This window comes from Gaeumannomyces tritici (assembly GCF_000145635.1).
Source record: "Gaeumannomyces tritici R3-111a-1 unplaced genomic scaffold supercont2.10, whole genome shotgun sequence".
NCBI lineage: Eukaryota > Fungi > Ascomycota > Sordariomycetes > Magnaporthales > Magnaporthaceae > Gaeumannomyces > Gaeumannomyces tritici.
The window spans coordinates 630,073-650,964 of NW_008804554.1; the positions used below are offsets into that span (position 1 = coordinate 630,073).

The 20,892-nt window shown below is 59.8% G+C and overlaps 11 protein-coding genes across 11 annotated transcripts; 7 read left to right on the plus strand and 4 right to left on the minus strand.

The window, feature by feature from the left end:
• Positions 1-116: 116 nt before the first annotated feature.
• Positions 117-1,927, plus strand: GGTG_13055 (hypothetical protein; the record flags this gene model as incomplete). The annotated part of the gene is made up of 2 exons (XM_009230957.1): positions 117-921; positions 999-1,927. The coding sequence occupies 2 exons, from the start codon at positions 117-119 to the stop codon at positions 1,925-1,927; spliced, it is 1,734 nt and encodes a 577-aa protein (XP_009229221.1).
• Positions 1,928-2,701: 774 nt separating this feature from the next.
• Positions 2,702-3,296, plus strand: GGTG_13056 (hypothetical protein; the record flags this gene model as incomplete). Its single annotated transcript, XM_009230958.1, has 3 exons — positions 2,702-2,726; positions 2,883-3,019; positions 3,132-3,296. 3 exons carry the CDS (start codon positions 2,702-2,704, stop codon positions 3,294-3,296), a joined length of 327 nt encoding a protein of 108 aa, XP_009229222.1.
• Positions 3,297-4,843: 1,547 nt separating this feature from the next.
• Positions 4,844-5,584, minus strand: GGTG_13057 (hypothetical protein; the record flags this gene model as incomplete). The annotated part of the gene is made up of 3 exons (XM_009230959.1): positions 5,523-5,584; positions 5,213-5,467; positions 4,844-5,026 (listed from the first exon to the last, which is right to left on the minus strand). Exons 1-3 carry the CDS (start codon positions 5,532-5,534, stop codon positions 4,844-4,846), a joined length of 450 nt encoding a protein of 149 aa, XP_009229223.1. The 5' UTR covers positions 5,535-5,584.
• A 97-nt stretch (positions 5,585-5,681) lies between these two features.
• Positions 5,682-6,547, plus strand: GGTG_13058 (hypothetical protein; the record flags this gene model as incomplete). The annotated part of the gene is made up of 2 exons (XM_009230960.1): positions 5,682-6,020; positions 6,086-6,547. 2 exons carry the CDS (start codon positions 5,682-5,684, stop codon positions 6,545-6,547), a joined length of 801 nt encoding a protein of 266 aa, XP_009229224.1.
• Positions 6,548-7,301: 754 nt separating this feature from the next.
• Positions 7,302-8,640, minus strand: GGTG_13059 (hypothetical protein; the record flags this gene model as incomplete). Its single annotated transcript, XM_009230961.1, has 4 exons — positions 7,302-7,326; positions 7,402-7,682; positions 8,032-8,048; positions 8,265-8,640. The coding sequence occupies 4 exons, from the start codon at positions 8,638-8,640 to the stop codon at positions 7,302-7,304; spliced, it is 699 nt and encodes a 232-aa protein (XP_009229225.1).
• Positions 8,641-9,793: 1,153 nt separating this feature from the next.
• Positions 9,794-10,734, plus strand: GGTG_13060 (hypothetical protein; the record flags this gene model as incomplete). The annotated part of the gene is made up of 2 exons (XM_009230962.1): positions 9,794-10,411; positions 10,537-10,734. 2 exons carry the CDS (start codon positions 9,794-9,796, stop codon positions 10,732-10,734), a joined length of 816 nt encoding a protein of 271 aa, XP_009229226.1.
• An 850-nt stretch (positions 10,735-11,584) lies between these two features.
• GGTG_13061 (hypothetical protein) lies at positions 11,585-12,477 on the plus strand (the record flags this gene model as incomplete). Its single annotated transcript, XM_009230963.1, has 2 exons — positions 11,585-12,343; positions 12,409-12,477. 2 exons carry the CDS (start codon positions 11,585-11,587, stop codon positions 12,475-12,477), a joined length of 828 nt encoding a protein of 275 aa, XP_009229227.1.
• Positions 12,478-12,847: 370 nt separating this feature from the next.
• GGTG_13062 (hypothetical protein) lies at positions 12,848-13,133 on the minus strand (the record flags this gene model as incomplete). The annotated part of the gene is made up of 2 exons (XM_009230964.1): positions 12,848-12,858; positions 12,893-13,133. 2 exons carry the CDS (start codon positions 13,131-13,133, stop codon positions 12,848-12,850), a joined length of 252 nt encoding a protein of 83 aa, XP_009229228.1.
• A 2,115-nt stretch (positions 13,134-15,248) lies between these two features.
• Positions 15,249-16,205, plus strand: GGTG_13063 (hypothetical protein; the record flags this gene model as incomplete). Its single annotated transcript, XM_009230965.1, has 3 exons — positions 15,249-15,335; positions 15,383-15,615; positions 16,058-16,205. The coding sequence occupies 3 exons, from the start codon at positions 15,249-15,251 to the stop codon at positions 16,203-16,205; spliced, it is 468 nt and encodes a 155-aa protein (XP_009229229.1).
• A 254-nt stretch (positions 16,206-16,459) lies between these two features.
• Positions 16,460-18,489, plus strand: GGTG_13064 (hypothetical protein). The gene has a single exon (XM_009230966.1). It carries the CDS (start codon positions 16,481-16,483, stop codon positions 18,398-18,400), a length of 1,920 nt encoding a protein of 639 aa, XP_009229230.1. The 5' UTR covers positions 16,460-16,480; the 3' UTR covers positions 18,401-18,489.
• Positions 18,490-18,515: 26 nt separating this feature from the next.
• GGTG_13065 (hypothetical protein) lies at positions 18,516-20,767 on the minus strand. Its single transcript, XM_009230967.1, has 2 exons — positions 18,969-20,767; positions 18,516-18,879 (listed from the first exon to the last, which is right to left on the minus strand). Exons 1-2 carry the CDS (start codon positions 20,640-20,642, stop codon positions 18,703-18,705), a joined length of 1,851 nt encoding a protein of 616 aa, XP_009229231.1. The 5' UTR covers positions 20,643-20,767; the 3' UTR covers positions 18,516-18,702.
• Between the last annotated feature and the right edge of the window lie 125 nt (positions 20,768-20,892).

Consider the following 20,892-nt stretch of genomic DNA (forward strand, 5'->3'; position numbering starts at 1 on the left):
CCGAAGTGTTTGGCTGCCCCTCCATTTTTCAGGATGGCCCAGACCCACGACATCTTACACCCCCGAGCTCCTTGTCAGGGGACTCACCAGCCCATAACCACCCAACCAAATCGTAAATGGAGGTCCCGGGCTTCGTCATCGGCACATCGGGCCTTATCGCCGTCGCGCAGCTGTGCCTCGACATCGCGCGCGCCATCGACGGCATCCGTGCCTTCAAGGAGGACAGCGCGTCCCTGTACGCCGTTTACAACTTTGAGCAGGTCCGCTTGGCGCTATGGCTCGCCCACGTTGTCGGCGTCACGCAGCCGTCGCCCGCTGTGGACTCGGAGGCCCTACGCCGGATGGAGATTACCGAGAGCCAGATGCCGGTCGTCCTGACCTCCGGGTCCCCCATCAACTTGCACGAGCCGCTGCGTAATGCACTGACCGAGGTCGCGAGGATCCTCGGCAAGCTCAACAAGCTACTCACCAAGTATGAGACCGCGGGCGCAGGCGACGCGACTGTTATGACGCGCATCAAGTTCCAGACGCGGCTGTTCAAGGAGGGCGGGCGGGATGAGATCAAGGCGCTCCTGGGGCAGCTCAAGACGTGGAACGACAGCCTCGACAGCGTCGTCGAGAGCAGGATGCGACACCACCTGGCAGCCACCATGCACGTCCGCCTGCTGGCCGCCGCCCAGACGGACGAACAGCTTGAGGTCGTCCAGGGCGCCGCGCGGGAGACGCACCCCGTGCTGGGACAGGAGGCGGCGTTCCGGCGGGAGCTGCTCGGCATCGAGTGTCGGGGAGATGGCGGTGGGCAGCAGAGCAGCGGCCTCAGTGTCAGTCTCGACCATCTTAGCCCCGGTTCACCGCCAGCGGCGCTTAAAGATGGAAGTTTGAGGTGCATGGGCCGGTTGAGCAGACCGGGGCAGCCAACCAGTGAGTACACCTCCCGAAGCATGGCATCGGCCGATCATCCGCTACCATCATTAACACCCCTTCCCACCTCTTCCTAGTCCGCATTCTCCAGGAATGGAAGCTAGGCCAGCCCAACTGGGGCGACCTGGAGCGCACAACCGCAACCGCCCGCGCAGACCAGCTCGCCAGCATCCTCCGCCTCGAAACCAAGCCCCCGCGCCTGCGCTGCCTCGACCTGGTCGCCTACGCCCTCCGCGACGGGCCCCGCGGCCGCCTCGACTTCTGCTTCCTGTACCGCCCGCCCCCGTTCGCCGACGGCTCGTCGTCGCCGCCCACGACGCTGCACGCCGCGCTGTCCCTGTCCGAGCGGCGCCGGCCCTCCCTCGCGCAGCGCTTCCGCGTCGCCGCCGCCCTGGCCGGGTCGGTCCTGGCCCTGCACGGGGCCGGCTGGCTGCACAAGGCCGTGTGCGGCGCCAACGTGCTCTTCTTCGCCGACGCGCAGACGGAGCGGCTCGACTTTTCGCAGCCCTTCGTCGCGGGCTTCGAGTTTGCCCGGCCCGACACGGTGCGCGACCTCACGCTCGAGGGCGGGCCCGGTGGGGGTGATGGCAGTGGCAGTGGTGGTGGCTTCTTCGCGCCGTACTGCCACCCGGAGCTGGTCGCGTCTCTTGCTGGAGGGGCAGTGGCGGGAGGCGGTAGGCGTCGGCATCAGCGGCGGTTCGACATTTACGGCTTGGGCGTGGTGCTGCTGGAGATCGGGTGCTGGATGAGCGCGGCCACCATCTTGGCGTCGCGGAGGAGGGGGGGCCAGGACAGTGATTCTGCGAGCGCGCACGAGCACTTGATGCGGACCGCGGCTGAGGCGCTGCCATCGAGGGTCGGGACGCGGTACAAGCAGGCAGTGTGCGCCTGTCTAACATGGGAGGCCGATACCGAGGGCGAAGATGGGGAAGCGAGGCAGAGACAGATTGAGGAGTTTGCGGACCGTGTGGTGGGCGTGTTGGGGGAGTGTCACTGCAGTTTCTGACGGGGATCGAGGTGCTGACAACAGGTAACATAGTAAACTGACATGTCTTTCCTAAACAGGGTATATGTAGAGATTGGAAGCGAATACAGCTTAATTACAAGGTAATATGGGTCCTCGAACGTGGTAGCGTCCTTCTGGGCCGACGACCACATGAAGAGCGTGTTGCGTGCTGGGATGACGGCCGCCGCGATGGGGATGATGGGCAGCGGGATCAGGTTTCCCCACGAGCCAGGCTGTGACAGCGGCTGCTTGGCCGGAACCGAGAGGGTCGACAGGTAGGCGTAGTCGCCGCCGCCAGGCTGCAGGTTTAGGTCGCGCCCGTAGATGCTCTGCAGCCAGCACGACTTATCCGACAGGTACGACACAGCCGTGCAGCCACTGGCACTTGCCTTGTCGCACGCGGCCAGGCAATCGGTGAACGAGGCTGCCGTGACGGTCACCAGGTCTCCTTGCCAGGGGATGTCTTTGCCACAGGCCGCCGTGTAGGACCGCCAGCCCGGTACCGTGAACTTTGCTCCGGCCTGCGCCGTGACATCCGCGCAGCTCTTGCCTCCGCCGCTGCCGCCAGAGCTACCGCCAGAGCTCTGCCTCGCGCTTGTCATCAGCCCACTGTCCATATTGCTGTTGGCACTAGGCGGGCTGGAGCCCGAGGACGACCACTTCTTCATGAAGCAGATTTTGGTGGGCTTGTAAAAGCTAAAAGAGTTGCAGCCGGCCGTCATACCGCACTGGTAGAAGCAGTCATCCATGCCCCCAGCAAGAGTGACTTGCTTGATGTCTGGTAGCATGAGGCTTCCTAGTCAGCAGACGCATGTCCAAATGGGGTTTGAACGGTATCAACGTGAAAGGTGAAAAGAAACAGGCGAGTAGACAAGTGCGAGAGGAATACGTACCTGACCCATACAAGTCCTGGTTGCATAGAACGTCATACTTTTGCTGATTCTGATCCACATAGTTGGCGCCCAGGCTGGCGCACGTCGACGAGACAAAGGATCCCACGCGGTAGACAAGATCGGTGCCGCTGCCAGGGTCGACTGTGGCGAGCTTGGCGTTGGTAGTCGGTTGGGACTTGAGGTAGCACTTGCCCTTGTAGTAGGTGAAGACGCGGCACTTGGCGTTGGCGCCACACAGGTTGAAGCAGCCCTTGAAACTTGAGGCTGCGATGCTGACGAGATCGGCGTTCTAACCAAAGTCCTTGTTACAGGCCAGCATGTACTGGTTGCCCTTGTTGTCCTTGAAGGCTGTTCCGCTGCCGCCCATCTGGCTGCAGCTCTGGGCTGAGGCAAGCTGTGCTCCAGCCCAGAGCATGCTAGCACGACATAGCTGTCCGCCAGGAAGCCATGATCTTGTCTGGGCGTTGCCGATCTGATATATACCAAAGGAGAGTGTGTTTGCTAGGTGGGAAAGGAATGTGCCGGCAGGCGCTGGAGCCAATGCTTGTGCTCGTAAGGAGTGACAATGATCGGTTTTATCCAAGAAGGAGTGTGTGGCGTGATGCCTCAAAGAGTGAATGGCGGCCGATGATAGGTCCCTGGGCGTATGAGGATACAGCTTCTCGCTCCCATGCTCGACGAGGGACGCAGATTCTTATATCCCCAGCACATAGACCAAGAGACACCCGCGCGGGCGTTTCTCGCCATCCGACAGGCGTTCGCATCTTCTCCTCCACAACGCCAAACGCTGCCCGGTTGTGGCCGCCCACCGTCGAAACTGGCGCTTTGATCCATGCCAGGCCCGTTGACGACAAATGTCGACGCCGTCACTTCCTAGCACACATTCGCCAATGCTATTGCACTTCGATTCATTCGCCGACGACCCAAGCGGCACGTCATTACCTCGTGTCGGGGTACCGTCGTGCCGCTCAGCTCATAGTCCGACCGCGGCCGGGCCAGATCTCTAGTCGCGGCAAGTCCAAGGGGCCCCTCGCACTAGGAGGCGCATCGGCATGACAGACACCCACGCACTCGAACGTAATCGAGCGTTTGATCGTAGCCGGTGCTAGAACTTTCTCAATCTCGGCCAGGGCCGACGAGGTCATCCGATTGTGCTGCTTAGGTAAAAACGGCGTTCATTAGCCAAGATGCCTCCGAAGAACCCGATGAGGAATACTACAAGATATGATCCCGCTGACGTGTCACAAGGAGAGGTCTCGAGAGGCGCGTCTACTCCCGTGGAGCTTGAGCCCAAGGTTAGTGATGTCCTGCCAGCAATCAGACCAAATCCAGCTGCCGCGCCTAGGGGAAGCGCCCACAGCGACAGGAAAGTGGGCGGTTGTTTGGCACCGTCAAACAAGATCAACCGCCTTTCCACCGAAGGCCGCGCCGGAGCTAAAGGACGATTTGTATTCTGGGTTCTGCGACAACGGGACTGACGATCCTCTGTGTCCAGTTTCTCGCACGTTTTGCAGAGCCGCCAGGGGACTCCTGTCCCGCCACAGAGGCCGATAGCACCATGTTTGGTTGGGAGAGGGTAGAGGTCGGAGGCGTGCTTTACCGGCCGGGACGCGACGAATGTGGTCTATGTCTAGCATCAGCGATTAATACTCGGCGTATTGTTTTTTGGATCAAGGGACAAGATTGGGATTAGGAACCAGCGCTGTCCGGTCACGCAGCAGACGATTGAATGGGAGCGATATAACGCATGTAGTCTCGTCTGAAATTTCGTTGGCCCAGCACGACCGTCACGCGAAGTCCCTAAGCGCGACAGCTCCGCTCCACCTGCAGACCACGTGCACCGCATCACATTTGGACGGCAGGAGCGAAGGAAATCTCTAGCTTAGTATATTAGCTGCAGCACTACCTAGAAGCACCTTTGGATAAACGAGTGACACTGCGAGCAAAAAGAAGGGGGCTCCAACGACACCATCAACATGTCGACAGCCTGCAACAAACCAAACGACCCAAACTCAAGAACCCCCTATCCAAGGTTACCCCCATCCACATCAACGCACAGCGTGTCACAAAGGAGGCTATCACCAAGGGCCGGCACACTGTTCCAGGCTTTGGCTCGGACGATTTGCACGGGCACCGGTGCCGCATAGGGTAGACGCTTACCGAGCACTCGTCGGCAATGACAGGGGTGCGGTAGCGAGTACCGCGCCTGCAAAAGAGAGGATTACTAATTTACTATATATAAGGAGGGCATAGGGCCCTCGGCCCTGTGCCCGTCCTCCTTTCTTTTTCAGAGATCTAGCTCAACATACAATAGACCCTATCTTGCACCCTTTGTCCGTTATACAGCGCAGATGAGATTGCTCGGCCCACCCGCCCGCTGGACCGCACGCACAACGCAGTCCACATTGCTGTTTAGAGTGAACTCGGCCTGGGCGGCGTCCCTGTCCCGCGTCCATCTCCAGTTGCCGACGCTGCCGCAGGTCCCGAGGTTGCCGCGCAGCGCCCCCTCCGGGTTCTGGCTGAGCCAGTTGCGGATTCCGCCGATCCTCCACGTGTAAGGGTCGGGCGCAGGCAGCGACCGGCTGCAGGTGGCCTCGGGCGCCTGCGCCATGCCTGAGCCGAGGAGGACGGCGAGCGGTGCGAAGATCTTTGACGCCCGTCAGTGAGAGAACTAGCGACATCCCGTGGGTGGGGGCTATCACCTTGAACTGCATCGTGTTTGCTATTGTGTCGTTTTTTCTTCTGTTTGCTTTGGGATTATAAGGATGCCATCCAAGGTCTGTTTCCACTTCCTTCTGTATCAACAACGGGGGAAAGCTTCCTTTTATGCACCAGATTTGCCAAGACCTGACATCGGCTAAATGTCGCCTTGGATCGAGTCCATCCCCCATGAAGTACTGTCTCACATCAGAAATTCCAATCACAGTAACGTCGCGGCCTGTCTGCTCCTAGCCATAGCAGAGCAGTGTGTGCGGTCAGTCTTACGCGTCGTCAGGAGTCGGCTTGGACGACGTCACTCGCGCCGAGCTCACCCCATTTGGCTGGAGCTGAACCCGAGCCAGAGCCGAGATAGCGCAGCCAGTATCCTCACCGAGTTCGTGCCGGAGATAGCTGTAACCAATCTCGGTGATAACAAGCAATTACGTGAGAGAGCTAGCCGTTCCAAGAACGCCAAGCTCCGAGGGCTGAGCAGTGATGTTGTTAATGGAGCTGGTTATTGCAGAGCCTGTGGCTCCTCCTCTGGCCAAGCCCCTCACATCGGCAGATATTCGCGCCGCTCGCCATCGTCCTCGGCTCGGGCCTGGCCCAGTCAGCACCCCAGCCGCAGGCACGGTGCTACAACAACCAGATCATCCCGCCGTTCTCCCAACTGCCCTGGCTCGTCATCGGGCCGGATTGGCGCGCCGAAGACCCGGAGGCGGCACTGCGGAACGCCGTCAGTACTAGCTGCGGCACCGTCAACACTTGGAGATGGAGCAGGAGCAGCGAGGATCCAAACGGCTTCACTGTCGAGTTCGACCTAAGAGGCCAGTGGACGGCGGCGGCAGGAAGGGTTGCTTGCAGAGAGCCATCGCCCTTGCCGGAAAGCTGCATTATAACATCGTGTGCATATCATGACGAGGACATGGGCATGGGTGGGGATTGTCAGTGGAAGACACGCAATGGGAAGCAAGAAAAGATTGATTGGCATCCGTTACATAAAGCTTGCTTTAGGAGAAGGACATGACGCGTCTGCAAGGCACGGGGGGACATGTGCTCAGTGCTGAGTTCGCCCACCTTGTGCTGCATAATTTCCCTGATCTGATGCTTTGCTCTTTTTTGTATTGCTGGGTATTAAGGCTGGCGGAAACCCAAACGACCCGTTTGGGGCGGGGACCCATTACCCAGTGGGTCCGTTTTTGGGTAATGGGTCCAAATTCTGGGTAATTTTTGGGTTGGGTCTTTTCGGTTTTGGAAACGGGTCCCCGTTTGGGGTTTTTGGGTCCAAGCCGGACCCAAAACCCATGGGTTTGAACGGGGACCCGTTTGTGGGGTTTCGGCAGCCTTAGATAGAATAAAAGGCCCTTAAGAGTAAGCAGCGAGGCGGGCTTGGCGGGCGCGTTATGACAGCCTCGAATCGGCTGCTAGGGATACGCGAAACCGGGGCTAGTTGCGAGGATGCATGAAAGGGCTGCAGCTTTGCGGCTTGACGAGACACCCAGCTGAAAGGCTCCTAGCTTACAGGTGCTGGGGCCGGCTACCGTTCCGAATTTCCAACTGGCACAGGAAGGATTTCCATCTCTTCTCACACCAATCAGATTAGTAGTCCTTCCGAGCCTCGATGTCCGAGTGTATGCAGCTAAATGTAAAGTTACATTTATGCGTGATCGTCCCCTTCCGTTGCTGCTACCACAGCCTCCATGCTGTATCTGGGGGTATTCGGAACTCTTTTTTACCCTGCTCAGTTACCCCCCAGTATCGTTGCATCGTCAACAGCCTTTTCACCGCTCGTCTTCGCCGCAATATCTTGCATAACGCGTCAGCATCATTGTTATAACTTGCCCTCCTCCTTGTTGAAATTTGGCGTTTATTTTAACTTACTCTCGCCATTGGACCTCTGGTATGTACCACAGTATGTCCCTCTTGATATATACGTGGTTTGTTAGACTTGCATAGGGCTGCATTGGTGTGTTGTGGCTTTCTTCCGTGTTTAACGTTAACCTGAGCCGGAACTTTTCAATCTTGACTAGGATCCGCCCAGCTTCCGCCGGGTCTTCGTCCTTGTACACTCTCCCCTGAATCTCTATCTTGACGCTTGGCGAGCTGGGATCGTACATTGTAGAGGCAGCAGGCTCGTCTTTGAGAAACGCGTACGACATTGCCTAGGCGTGGGAGGAGCGAAAACTTTGGTTGTGGGTTGATTTTCCTAATCACCCCTGCCATCTTTCAAGGAGGCTCAGCACTCCTTAAGTAGCTCGAGTAATGGGGCAATGGGTGGTATGCTGGCAGGTGACGTAGTTGTTTGCGGCGACTGAACAAGTGAACGCCCTGGCTTTGATGACCGTAGCGTACAGGCAGGCAGTCCGACAAGAAAAATAACGACCCATTCACTGACTTGTTATCTTTATGACAGAGTGTAATGAAATATCGTATCTTGTGATATTCCGCATTCCCATTTCCAAAGAAGACAATTATGGCTCGAGAGTGAGTTGCTGCTCCATTTCCACCCACCCGGTCAGGCGTTAAGCCTAAAATCCCATGTAAGCGCGGTTACCAGCCACCATGATCTTCTGGTTTCCGATTTCTATTCCAGCTTAATCCGCTAATCTTTGTAGCTGGTGTCCCTCATGTGCTAAAGCAAGCATTCCCTGCACGCTTGCTCTCTTTCCTCGCCCCGTTGTCCTTCTTTACTCTTGCGGCGTAAGATTGAGTTTCAAGGCGTGCACTAGCTTAGATATCCTTACGTGGTGTTGTGATTTGGGGCTCCGGTGCAGCAGCCGCCTGTAAATTATCGGGGCTGCCCTTCTTGTGCCGGTCCGTAGGAGTCGCGACTGCCTCCTCGCTGTCTTCCTCCCTTGAGGTTGGGATGCGCCATACGCTTTTTCTCTCGACCGCAATCGAAGTCTGCACGTCTTCGTTGGTGTTCCAGTTTTCCCAGGTCCCCTTCCCAGTGCCGCTCGCTGGCTTCGCCAGGACGCGCCGAGGCGTGACGAAGATGTGCTGGTAAAGTCTGTCGGGCTCGTCGTCGTATAGAACATCCGCCTGTATTTCGTATAGTACTCCGTGGACCTTAAGCTCTGTGGATATCGTGTCGCCGGCTTTGAAGCTGTTGTTCACCATCGTAATGCGAGGGAAATTTTCTTGAAGTGTTCTGAGATTGATGGCTACACGCAATTTCGCTGGACGTTGAGGTGTTGATGTCGTGGGGCGGGGACATGGAAAAGGAGGCTTGGGGCTAGACGCGTTCCCAAATTTATAAGTACCCTTTTCGCCCGCGGACATGACTTGCTCACGCGCCGGCACCACTCTTCCGCTGCTAGAAATTTCGCAAGGACACGACACAAAGCTTTCCACCAGTGGCACGTGGAGACAGCAACACGGAGTTCTACAACGGGATGGGCAACGCTGGGAAGGAAAATGTATCTCATGGTATGAAGGAGATGACATAATTGTTTGCGAAGGTTGGACGTCGTGTACCCCTATTCAACTTCCGGGGAGCGTAACGGAACACCCAGGTCAGATGCTGCCTTGCAGCCAAACTAGCGTGGAGTGATGTATCAGGGACACGCATTTCTCAATACTGCTTACGTTGGTTCATATTGCAGGATAGCCAGCCACGGTTAATAGGGACATGTGCTTTCTACGTAGCAGAGGAGGAAGCGAATGCAACCGGATTCCTTCGCTACGTCCCGTCACAGTGTTTAACATCGGCCGCTGTCTTCGACGTCGCCCGCGGCCGGAACAGGTGCGGACGGGTTTGCCTGACTGCAGACGCGGATTGGCACCGTTGCACCTGCAAGTCAACCACCCAAGCCCTGGAACTTTGAGCTGAGGGCACTTTGGGCCGGCGTTTGGCTGGGCCAAAGGGGGTTTCGAATTTGGTGAAGCTCGCAGCGATTTGCCTGCGACATCCCGTAAGTTACGAGCGGACCTCCGTCGCCCACCGCCGCCCCCCGGCTGCCTAGACAGCCGAGTGCCCGAACACAGCGACGGCGGCGAGCTGCAATCGTAGGCGGCGCTGACTAGTATGGGCAGGCGAGACGTAAGGGTTGGCGAAAAGAAAGGTACCTACGAGATACCTTGGCGCCGGGCACAAGTGCAAGACATATGTGTATGTCTAGCTCGAGCATGGGCTAGCAAGCACCGCCATGTTGACTCGGAGAGGAACAAGCCCTAGCCTCTAATGCCGGCGAACTGCAAGCCACAGCGGCAGGAGGTCGGCGTGTAATTGCCGCTGACAGCCAATACTGCCTGCGGTGTGTGACTGGGTATCATGGCTCCGTTCGGGCTGCGGCGCCATAGAACTTCTCCCCGCAGCTTCACACCCGTGGCGTCAGCCGAGAAAGCAAAAGTGGATAATGAAGATAGAGACGACACTGTCCACCCTGACCACGACGTTCCGGGCGTGCGGTGTACGACTAGTAGCAGACTCGGCGGTTCATGGAGCTGCACTTGCGCTTGCGCTTCACGATCCACTCTCCATGTAAGTTTCGCTGGCTGCTGGCGGCTATCATCGTGTCGCTTTACATATACGTGGCTCGTGGCGGTGGCCAAGGCCGGCTGCGGCGTCGCGGGAGGCTGGTTGAGATTTACGCGACGGTGGTGGAGAAGAGAGCGGTCGGATTGCAGCGACAACGGCTACTGGACAGCTACGACGCCAGGGAATGTGACCCCGACTCGAGAGCACAAGGTACCGGAGGCTGTCCCGGAGAGACAACCAGCCACATCTGCTGTGATGCCGGCTGGTGATACTCTGTGTCGACATTGGGGTCGTGGGTATCGTGACAAGGCGGTGGCGGTGCTTGTCCTGTTGGTGGGCATTGGATGGATTCTCGTCGGCAGTGTCAGAAAGTCTGCCGTTTGTACGAGGGTTCCGTCTGACGAAGGACAGGTCTGTTCTGTGGTTAGCGAGCTTCTACCAGCAAGCGGAAATCTCGGGGCTCGAAATGCTATTTCTGAGAAGGGTGTAGGCGGATGGCTGGGGAGGTGGATACTACATGTACGCTCTAGTTCTAGGCTGAGTGTAGATGGGTAGATCGGTGGATGGGTGTCGATGTTGCAGAGCATCAGAGTTTACCTCGCTGCTACGGAGATGGCGCCGAGGAGAAAGCCATAGCAACGACCTTGCTGATGTTCTTCTGGACGCGCACAGCCGATGGCCTGTCGTGTCGCGTCTTGTGCCCGACGGACAGCACTGTCAGTGGAACCATGTGACGCCATTGTTTGTGACTCGGGTAACTCTCAGCATGGCACCAGCTTGTGAGGGCAACATGAGCAGGATCCAGGAACGGGTCAGTCGGGAAACTCTCCTATACTCTGCGGGGTGACACCCAGTGTGGCAGGTCCTGCCAAGGCTGTCAAAATGCCAGCGGTTGAGGAATACGATGTCCCAAAAGCCCATTCGCATCCTCCTTGGCTCTACTTGAGACAGCCATCCCAACGCAGAGCTGTAGGGCCCAGATTGTTCCATCCACAGGCTGCATGATTGGCCGCGGCCTCTAATACAGTCGCCTCCGTGGCACCATGGATCGAACAAGGCCCGCCTCGCGCCCCCTGTATCAATCAGTCAGTGCTGATTCTTCCGAACGGCTGGGTCGTCCATCGGGGCTCTCCACCGAGACCTCCACGCCCTAAAAAGCCCCGGAAGGACCCCTGCACCGCACGTATCGTTGGCAGCTGTGGAGGCGCTGGCAGTGGCCCGATGGGGGCTCTTCCCCGGGCGCGACTGGTGGAAATCCCGCGATGTGCGACAGGGATGCGCCAGGCGAAGTGACCCCGTCCCGTCGACGTGAGACCCGCACGTCGATCCCCTTAATTCGCTAGGTATATCCAAGAGTGTCAGGTTTGCCTGTTGGCATTGGCAGCATGAATGGGAGCAAGTCATGGTCAGGCAAGGGAGGAAGGGAGAAGCTGTCGTCAGGCTGGTTTCGGGTATAAGGTCCCACGGAGGCAAAGGAACATATGCCCTGACCTCTTCTGTTTCCTCTGTTCCTACTGCCACGCAGGGCAACACCCAGACAGTCCCGACAGAGGGAGCTGCTGCAAAGTGCCACTCACCGGTATCATGCGCCGCCTCGCATCGACCCCCCACCTCCACCTCCTCCTCCATGTCCTCCTCCTCGTCAGCGGGGCCGCCGCCGGCGTCCTCCGCGCCGCCATCACCCTAAGTCTCCCGACCGCGACGGCCACCACAACGCCGCCCCCGAAGACAACGCTAGCCCCGCACCTTCAGCTGGCCGTTTTTGCCGCCGCCGCCGCCGCCACCACCCCGACGCCCCAGGTCCAGTTCACGACCAACAGCCGCATCCTCGCCTGCTGGGCCACCATGGAGCAGCTCGGCGGCTCGGCCGGCGGCCTCATGCACGCCACGCCCACGGCTCCCGCCGCCCTGGCGCTGCACCTGGCCACGCAGCCGGCCGGGTCGTCGCACTGCACGACACGGCTGCCGCAGTCGGTCATGTCCGAGTACGCCGACTTCACAGAGTCCTGCTGGCGCTGGATGTCCACCATCTCGACCAGCTGGGCCCGCTTCGCGACGCAGTGCCCCGAGTTCGTCGGCACCCGGCCCTTCATCCGCGGCGACTGGGACGTCACCGTCCGGGGCTTCTGCCCCACCACCGCCACCGTCTTCTGGACCGCCGCCGCCGCCCCGACCATCCTCGAGGCCGTCGCCACCCCGACGGGGCTCGGCCACCTCATCGGCGCCCGCGCCCCCGCGCCGACGCCGGTGCGCGCCATGGTCAACTCCACGACTGTTCACACGGCGGGCGCGGCGCGTGCCGGCAGCAGTAGGGGACTGGGGCTTTTGGTGGCTGGTGTGGCTGTAGGCAGCGCTAAACTTTTTTCCATTCTATGAAAATATTGTGCCCGTATTTATCGCCCCAACAGGGACATTCAGCCCCCATTGCTAGCTACCTGTGGCTGTGGTTGATGGGCGCGGCGGCGCCGCCTTTTTAGTTCCGACGGTGGTGGATTGGCAAATCCCACATCACCTCCTTGCCCTTGCCCTTTCCCTTTCCCTTTCCCTTTCCCTTTCCCTTCTTCGCCTTGCCGCCCACCTCTGGCGCTCGCTCAGAATCCGCCTCAGCCGGCGCTTGCTCAGAATCCGCCATAGCCGGCTCTTGCTTCCTTCTCGGTGCCTCTGCTGCTTGCCCATTCTCCGCTCCCTGTGACTCCTGCCTGGATCCAAGCACATCTGCTTCTTGCCCCGAGTCCGCTGCCCGACTAGAGGTAGGCTCGGGCTCCTCCTCCGCTTGTGGACCCTCCTCCGGTGCCTCGGGCGCAGATGCGGCGCTAGCCTCGCGCCGCCACACCTCCCGTAGGTTCGCTAGCTGCACCCTGGGGTCCTCCGCCGTGTAGTCGGCAGTCAGACCCAGCCAGTGCCTGTAGACCCAGACGGGGTTCCCCGCCGTCCACTCGCGCCACTTGTGCTGCGGCTCGCTGGGGTCGATTGTCTTGATCCGATACTTGTGCACCATGACCTTGATCCCGGGGTCGCTGGGGTCGTCGTCGCCGTGCACGAGGCCGCGGAACTCGTACAGCGTCCTCGCCATCAGCAGGTTGCCCTCAACCACCTCCCCCGGCCTGTGTCGTTGGACCTGCCTCGGTTGCATGTTGCGTCGACGGTGAGACTCTGATGTAGGCTTGGGCGTCAAGATGGATCTGGGGCGCTCTTCTGTTGATCTGTGGCGCTATCTCTTTTTCTGCAGGCACCGGCACATGTCAACGGCAGTGCTTTATATCCCCGCAAAGCTAGCCATGACTGGTGGCAGCTCATTTGCCTGGGTGTTTGCGGCACAAACTCTGGTTCAGTTATACCATCCATGCCGCCCCTTTTGGCATCATTGGCCAGGCTCATCTTGCGTTGTTTGCGCTTGACCTTTATCGCAAACAGCACGGCGAGCGGATGAGCGTGGTGTGCCACGCCGGAGACCGGCTGGGTAGAATCACCTGCGATAAGCAGCCGTTTGGTCCCCTCCTCGGCCTGATCAAGAAACCTAAGCTTCCTTACGCGGCCGCGCCCCCTTTCGCCGAAAATCCGGAAAGTGGGCTGGCGAGAGGTCCACGGGGCCACATAAGTCCTTCAAGCTCGCGCCCAACTTCGGACTCAAACCTTGCCTCCACTAACGCTCAGAAAGACCTTGATGCTACCCACACGGCTTCTATTTGCCATTAGAATATTACAAGACCCGGTTTCGGGGATGCCGCGGATGGAAAGAGGCAGAACTTCAGCGCGGAGTTTGTGAATTCAATGCCGAGAGAAAGCAACGTTGGGACTAGAGTTTTGAGTTACGGTGCAGTTTTGTGGTTCTCAGCAACACCAACCATCAGACGTTCGTGGGGAACCATAGCTGGCACAGCATGTGGATTTTCTCAACCAATTGGGACGGAATGGCGCGCTACCAGGTTCTTCAATTGGGATGCCAATCCAGGCATGTTGATTGGTCCTTTGTCAGCCAAGATCACACCACTGTAGAGCTTTCCTCTTTTCATTAGAAACCACGCCTCGAGTCAACGACAGAGCGAGCTTGCAGCTTATGGCAGCCAAAGTAACTTTTAACTAGTCTACATGGAGAACAATTCAAACAATTTGGAAGGCTCGTTCGAGAAATCTGCTGCTCAGGCCCTCTTGGGGGCTTGACATCAGTTTTCAAGCACACAGACTTTGGAGTACAAACAAGAGATACACACGAGCAGTGCGTCAACGGCCGGTAACAAATGACTGATCGCAGGAGCTGGCTGATGAGGGGAATCCCTATATTTAATTAGCCGTCCTCTCACCCCCTGCTCTCCTATGATAGAGACCACTCCTCATCCTATACTCTCTACCATTAATCTTCTTCCTCCTATTCCCATGAATTTCTTGGAAAATCCTTGAAAGGCGCGCACAAGCGAAGTCTTGAGCCAGTTAGGTCTCGGCCTATCTCCCCTAGTCCGTCTACCCGAGCACGCCCTGGCGTCATGTACGTTCCACACAGTTGCTCGCATCTTTTTAGGCCAAGGCGCCACCTCCCGCTGGGGTTGCCATGGATCACAGTCTTGGTCTCTGGAAATGCTGGTGCTAATTATGTGCGAAGAAACGGATCGGGATGGTCTCATTATGCTAATCAACCGTTTTGTACTTTCATTTTCCCAAGTTTATCGCCTTTTCCTTTTCCGGATACCCAGCCGCGGCACCATTGTCTTTTTCTGGCAGCACGATGTTGAATTAAAGTTGTATAGATCCTGGCCGGTGGGACAGCCGCCGCAGGGCGGCGTGCAAGACAAACAGCACGAAGTCCCCCACATGCAAAAGCGGGCCACTTGCAGATCGGACACTAGGATAAACCACACCACAGGAGGGCGTGAAGAACTACACATTCCGCTCAGATATATATCACTTGAGTACCATGCAGGATACAGACTACACGGCCGCTATTAGCGGTGGTCAAAGCTGTGGAAAGTGGGCCAGAGAAAAATTTTTACGCTTCCCATGAAACACCCCGTCCACGCTCCAAGCCAACGACCAACCTTCAAAAAGAAGCATTTCCATCTCCGAGCAAAACCAAAGCATATCAGCGACAAAAGAGCAACGAAAACAAAGCTCCGTCCGGACAGCAAGGCCTAGCAAGGCAGTTAATCGCGCGCGATCCTATTTGAGCACTTCATTGCCATTTATCAGCCAGCCAGCACAAAAAGATCACTGGCAACATCTCATCCTTCTCCCATCTCCCTTCCACACAACTCACATGGTCCTGGTTACTGGGCTCCAGGGTCCGCCCTTTCCCCATTCCGCCCACCAACCACTACTATGCCCACCGCTGTCCTCGCCGGTCGTAGCTCTACTTTGACAAGAGCATTACTAATTTCCTTTGTTGCACAGATGTCCAATCCGCCGCTTCAAAGCGAGTGGACCCCACTCGCCCAATGCCACGATGACATCGCGGCCGTCGCTGCCACTATGACTAAGAACGGCATACTCAGCGTGATGGAAGAGAACCAGGGTAGGCTGGGCGTCGTCATAGCCGCCCTTCGATGCCCACTGATCGCGAACATCGAGGTGGAGATCAACGACAGCATTTCCATACTGGGGACTCGACTATATCGATCTGCGAGGTAATTGAGAGAATTGCCTTGCGCGCGCTCAGAGGCAGTGGCCTCAGCCGGCGGGAAGCCGATGATGCATGGGCCAATACTGTTGAGGCTATAAACGGCCTTATCAACCCTAACCCTAATTCTCGCCTTGTGATCGTAAGTTAAGGGGGGGGTGGGGGGGGGGGGTTACAGCTCTCGCATCGCCTAGCCCTAGCCGTGCCATTAAGTATGCAGCCCTGATCGCAGCAAGGGATCAGAGAAGCGGAGAAATCATTCTAAATGACATTTACAAATACCTCGAAACTGATAGTAGCTAGAGTCATATCTCTTTGGAAGTGCACGTTGCAGGAAGAGAAGCTATCTACAGTGGGGTCCAGCGAGAAATCAGAACAGGGCCTCGCACGACTCGTCAATTGATCTCCCGAGGTCTCCACCTCAACATATATCTGATATAACCGCACAGGTCTTGTCACGGCCTGGTTCACTTTAACGTATGCGACCGGCTGCGACCCCCTCCCTTCCCGTCCGCGAGGACGCCCACCCTCTCGGCTTCCTCACAATTAGGACGACAGAGGGAAACCAAGATTGGCGGCGCCCGGGCCAAGGAGTAATAAGCACCCAAGCCTCCAAGTATCCCAAGCAATGCCGCATCCGCTCGTGGTTGGCCCACATCCCGCCACAGCATGATGATGGCAGCCGAGGCGCTGAGGCGCGACGTGCATAAACGCTGACCTGCAAGCACCAAAAGCCGTAGACGACATTGGTGGATACTTCCGACACGTAACAGGAAGCGATCAGCCATGGCGATGCCATTCATAACGCCCAACCCCGCTTCCCGGTCCGGGGCCGCCCTCCCCACGCACGATCTGGCTGCATCACCACCAACATGCGCCCCCTCATCGCGTTCCTCACCCTCGCCGCCGCGACCGTCGCGGACCCGACCGCGACCTACGACTTCATCGTGGTCGGCGGCGGCGGCGCAGGCCTCGTGGTGGCGTCCCGCCTGTCAGAAGCAACCCACACCCACAACGTCACGGTCCTGGTGCTCGAGGCGGGCGGGTCCCACGTCGGGGACGTCAACGTCGAGTGCCCCGGCTGCTTCGGGACGCTGTACGGAAACAGGACGTACCACTGGGACTACGAGAGCGTCCCGCAGGCGCGGCTCGACGGGCGCGCGCACCGCCACATGGCCGGCAAGGGGCTGGGCGGCGGGACCGCGGTCAACTTTATGTTCTGGACGCCCAACTCGCGGCGCAACGTCGCCGACTGGGCGTCGCTGCTGGGAGGGGCGGGGCGGCGCCTGTGGTCCTGGGACGCATTCCGGCCTTTCCTGAAGCGTGCGGAGCGGTTCGTGCCGTTTGCGTGCGGCAGCAGGGAGGAGCGCGACCTGCAGACGGGCTACGTCAACGAGTCGGCGCACGGCGACAGCGGCCCGACCGTCACTTCGTTCCCCGCGGCGTACGGGCCCCTGGTGGAGGCGTGGCCGCGTACGTACGCGAACCTGGGCGCGGCTGTCGACGGCGACCCATACGACGGGGTGGTGGGTGGCGGCTTTACCAACCTGTTCAACATCGACCCTGGAACCGTGGCGCGCAGCTACCCCGCGAACACGTACCTGGCGGATGCGCTGCGTCGGAATCCCAACGGCATCCACGTCGAAACGGGCGCGTTCGTGACCAAGGTCCTTCTTCACACGACCCCCGGGACTCGGCCAAAGGCCACCGGGGTCTCGTACATGCAAAACAACCGCACCTTTACAGCAACCGCCACCCGCGAGGTCATCCTGTCGGCGGGCGCCATGCAGTCCTCCAAGCTGCTCGAGCTGTCAGGCGTCGGCAACTGCACGCACCTCGCCACCCTGTCCATCCCCTGCGTGGTGCGCAACCCCAACGTCGGCGAGAACCTCCAGAACCACCTGCAGCTGCCGCTCGGGTTCCGCGTCCGCCCCGGCATCGCGACGGCCGACGACCTCGCGGCCGACGGCGGCGCCTTGTTCGCCGCCGCAAAGGCGCAGTACGTCGACTCCCGGACGGGGCCCCTGGCCACCGTCAACGGGAGCAGCGCCCTCCTCACGCTCGCGCAGCTGGGCGGCTCCATGTCCGACCTGCTGCCGTTCCTGGACGCCGCCACGCCATCCCCCGGACTCGAAGCGCAGCACGCGCTCCTCAAGGCCGGCCTGGCGACGGGCCACGTGGCGCAGGAGATCGGCCTCGGGGCGGGCATCATGCCGTGGCTGTACAACGACTCGGCGCGCATCTTCGCCAGCCCGGGTGACGGCTTCAACTACTTCACCCTCATCTCGATACAGCAGCACCCCTTTAGCCGCGGCGCCGTGCACTTCCAGTCGTCGGCCGACCCGGTCCTGCAGCCGCGCCTCGACCCGCGCTACCTGGCGCACCCGCTCGACCGCGCCGTGCACCGCCTCATGGCCCGCCACCTGGTCGCCGTCGCGCGCGCGCCGCCGCTGCGGGACCTGCTGGTGCTGGACGAGGACGGCGAGCCGCTGACGCAGCCCGGGTACCCGACCGCGCGGGAGCTGGCCGAGGGCGACGACGCGGCGGTGGACCGGTTCGTGAGTAGGTATTTGATGCTGGCGTACCATCATTCGGGGAGCAACGCCATGATGGCGAGGGACAAGGGCGGTGTCGTGGATGAGAGATTCGAGGTGTACGGGGTCAAGGGTCTGAGGGTTGTGGATGCGAGTGTGTTCCCGCTGATTCCGCAGGGCACGCTGACAAGCACCGTGTTGGGATTGGCAGAGCGGGCTGCCCATTTTGTCAAGGAGGATCACGGGATTCTGAACTGAAATTCTGCATGGGGGTTGTGCCGTGCGAGCCCCGTCTCAAGAGAGGCTATTTCGGACGAAAGAAAATCCACCCTCCATCGCCTCTCAGGAACTCGGCCAAAGGCTCTTCACCCCGGCTCGAAAAAGCACCTGGACGATTGGTCGAACCAAACTCTTCTCTCTTGCCCCAATCAAATCCTTCTCTCCTGTTTCCATACCGGGATGCGAGGGCGACCCAGACTTGTATCTATCACACCTAACAGCTTTGTTCGGGGCGTGTAGCAAACAATCCGTTGGCATGCCGACACCCTTCGTCCACTCGCCTACTCCCACTCCTCCCAAATTGCGGCCAGATGCATAATTTGCGCTAGAGGGCCATTTGACGCTGCCATGCCGGCCGACATCTTCTGCGAGAAAGCAGCACTAGTCGCTCCCTCGTCGGTGCTGTGCCACCCGAGAGTGTTGCTACCGTGCAAGTGTCCATCCGTAATCCCCGAAACCTGAACAGAAAGATTCCATCAGTTTAACTCGCGGCCTGAGGAAGGGAGAGTCGCCAAGTCAGGCGGAGATGGACGACCAGGAAACTTACCTCGCGGAAGCTGGCCATGCCGGAATACATGGTGCTCATCAGGCCGTTGTGCATCGCCTGCGCCATCTGCAGCTCCTGCATCCCCTTCAGGAACCTGATCTGCGGGATCGTCTGCGCGTACACCGCCAGCCGCTGCCTCGAGTGCGCCACCAGGCCCTCGGGGCTCCCCCGCTCGCACGCGAGCAGCCACTGCTGGCGCATGCGCGGCGAGTACATGCAGCACATGCGCTCCGCCGCCACCACCACCCCGCCGCGCAGCGGCAGGGACGCGGACAGGGCGGCGCCGCCATCGGTCGCGGCGCAAAAGGACAGCTGGCACTCCTCGCAGACGGTGCAGTCGTCGTGGCCCCACCAGCGCCGGCCGGCCGCCATGTCGGATCGCGGGCAGGGCGGGACGTGGGCCCAGGTCCGCGCGGCCGCCAAAAAGGGCGCCCACACGCCCGTCTCAACAGCCTCGCCGAGCCGCGGGAGCAGAGTTTGGAACCGCGGGTGCGCCGGGTTTAGGTTGCAGAGGCGGGCTGCGCCGCCGCCGATGGGCGTGAAGAAACCCGTCAGTCCCCACGTCTCGATCCAGCCGGCGTAGCACGCCGCGCAGACGGCAAAGTCGGGCGAGGCCGGGGTCCCGTTGCCGCTCTGGAGCGCGAACCAGGTCCCGCCGACGACGCCAGACTCGGTGCAGGGCGGGCTGGCCACGATGGTGCGCGCGGCCGTGCGGAGGACGTCGAGGCTTTGCATGCCCGCGGCCGAGGCGAACGCCGCCGTCGTGGGGAGCGTGGTGCCGAGGCATGTTGTGGTTGTGGTCGGGGCGGTGCCCAGTCGAGCCATGAGGAGGTCCAGGACGTGCTGCTGCTGCTGCTGCGGCGGCGAGACCACCTCGAACCCGCTCTCAAGGCTGGTCAGGGACACCTTGTCGCAAAAGCAGGCCTCACACAGCACCAGCTCCTGCGCCTTGTCTCCCGGTGTCTCCGCCGTCGGGCGGTACCATTGCAACACCTGCAGTCCCGCAGGCTTCTCGACGGGGACGCCCTCGCACTTGGGGAGATGGGCGCGGCGGTTTGCCGCCTCGACGAAGCTGTCCCAGAGGTCGCCCGGCAGCGACGAGAACCGGAGGAGGGCGCGCTTGATGTAAGGGACGCAAATGTCGCAGGCCCAGATCTCGCCCTCGGGCTGCGCCGGGGCGGCGACGAAACGGGCACGGAACGGCGTGCCCTGCAAGATGTCCTCGCTGCAGGCCTCACACGCCGCGAACCAGTCGAGCCGCGGGTCCCTGGTTCTGAACCACTTGACCTCGGCCTCGGCGCCGACGCCACTGTGGCCCTGGCAGTCTTGGATCTGCAGCCGCCGCTTTGCGAATTCTCGGATGGGCTGGACGTCGCCGCTACGGCAGGCGGCCGGCACCAGGGACCTGGTGAGTCGCGACACGTTGAAGTGGCAGCGGCCCCTGGGCAGCTCCACGGCCTCGAAGGACGGCTCGATGGCGGTGTCCACGATGTACATCTTGTGGCACAGGGTGCAGGCGAGGAAGTCTGGGACATCGGGGAGTCGATACCACCGGCTGGTGTAATCCAGCTCTCGCTCTTCCTGGCACTCGAAAATGACAGGATTCGGGCTGCCAAACAGTCTCATTGGAGGGTATGGCCGCTTCCACAGCTCTGGCTCAGGGGGCGATGCCATCTTGTCTGGTGAACATGCAGGGGATCTCAATTGTCAGGTATCTGAGGCCGCTTGGAACCATGGGTTGCGGTGTTGATGGTAAGCCCTTGGGCTCGCAGCACCCCCTCCTTCCTCGTGGTTTCCTGGTTCAGCCAGGGAAGGTGCAAAGGGCTCACCCAGCCCTTGACGGGGGCTGGCGGCTGACCAATAGAAGCAGAGCCTCCTAGCGCTGGGCACGTCCTTGGAGGGGCCCAAACAGGTGGCGCACAAG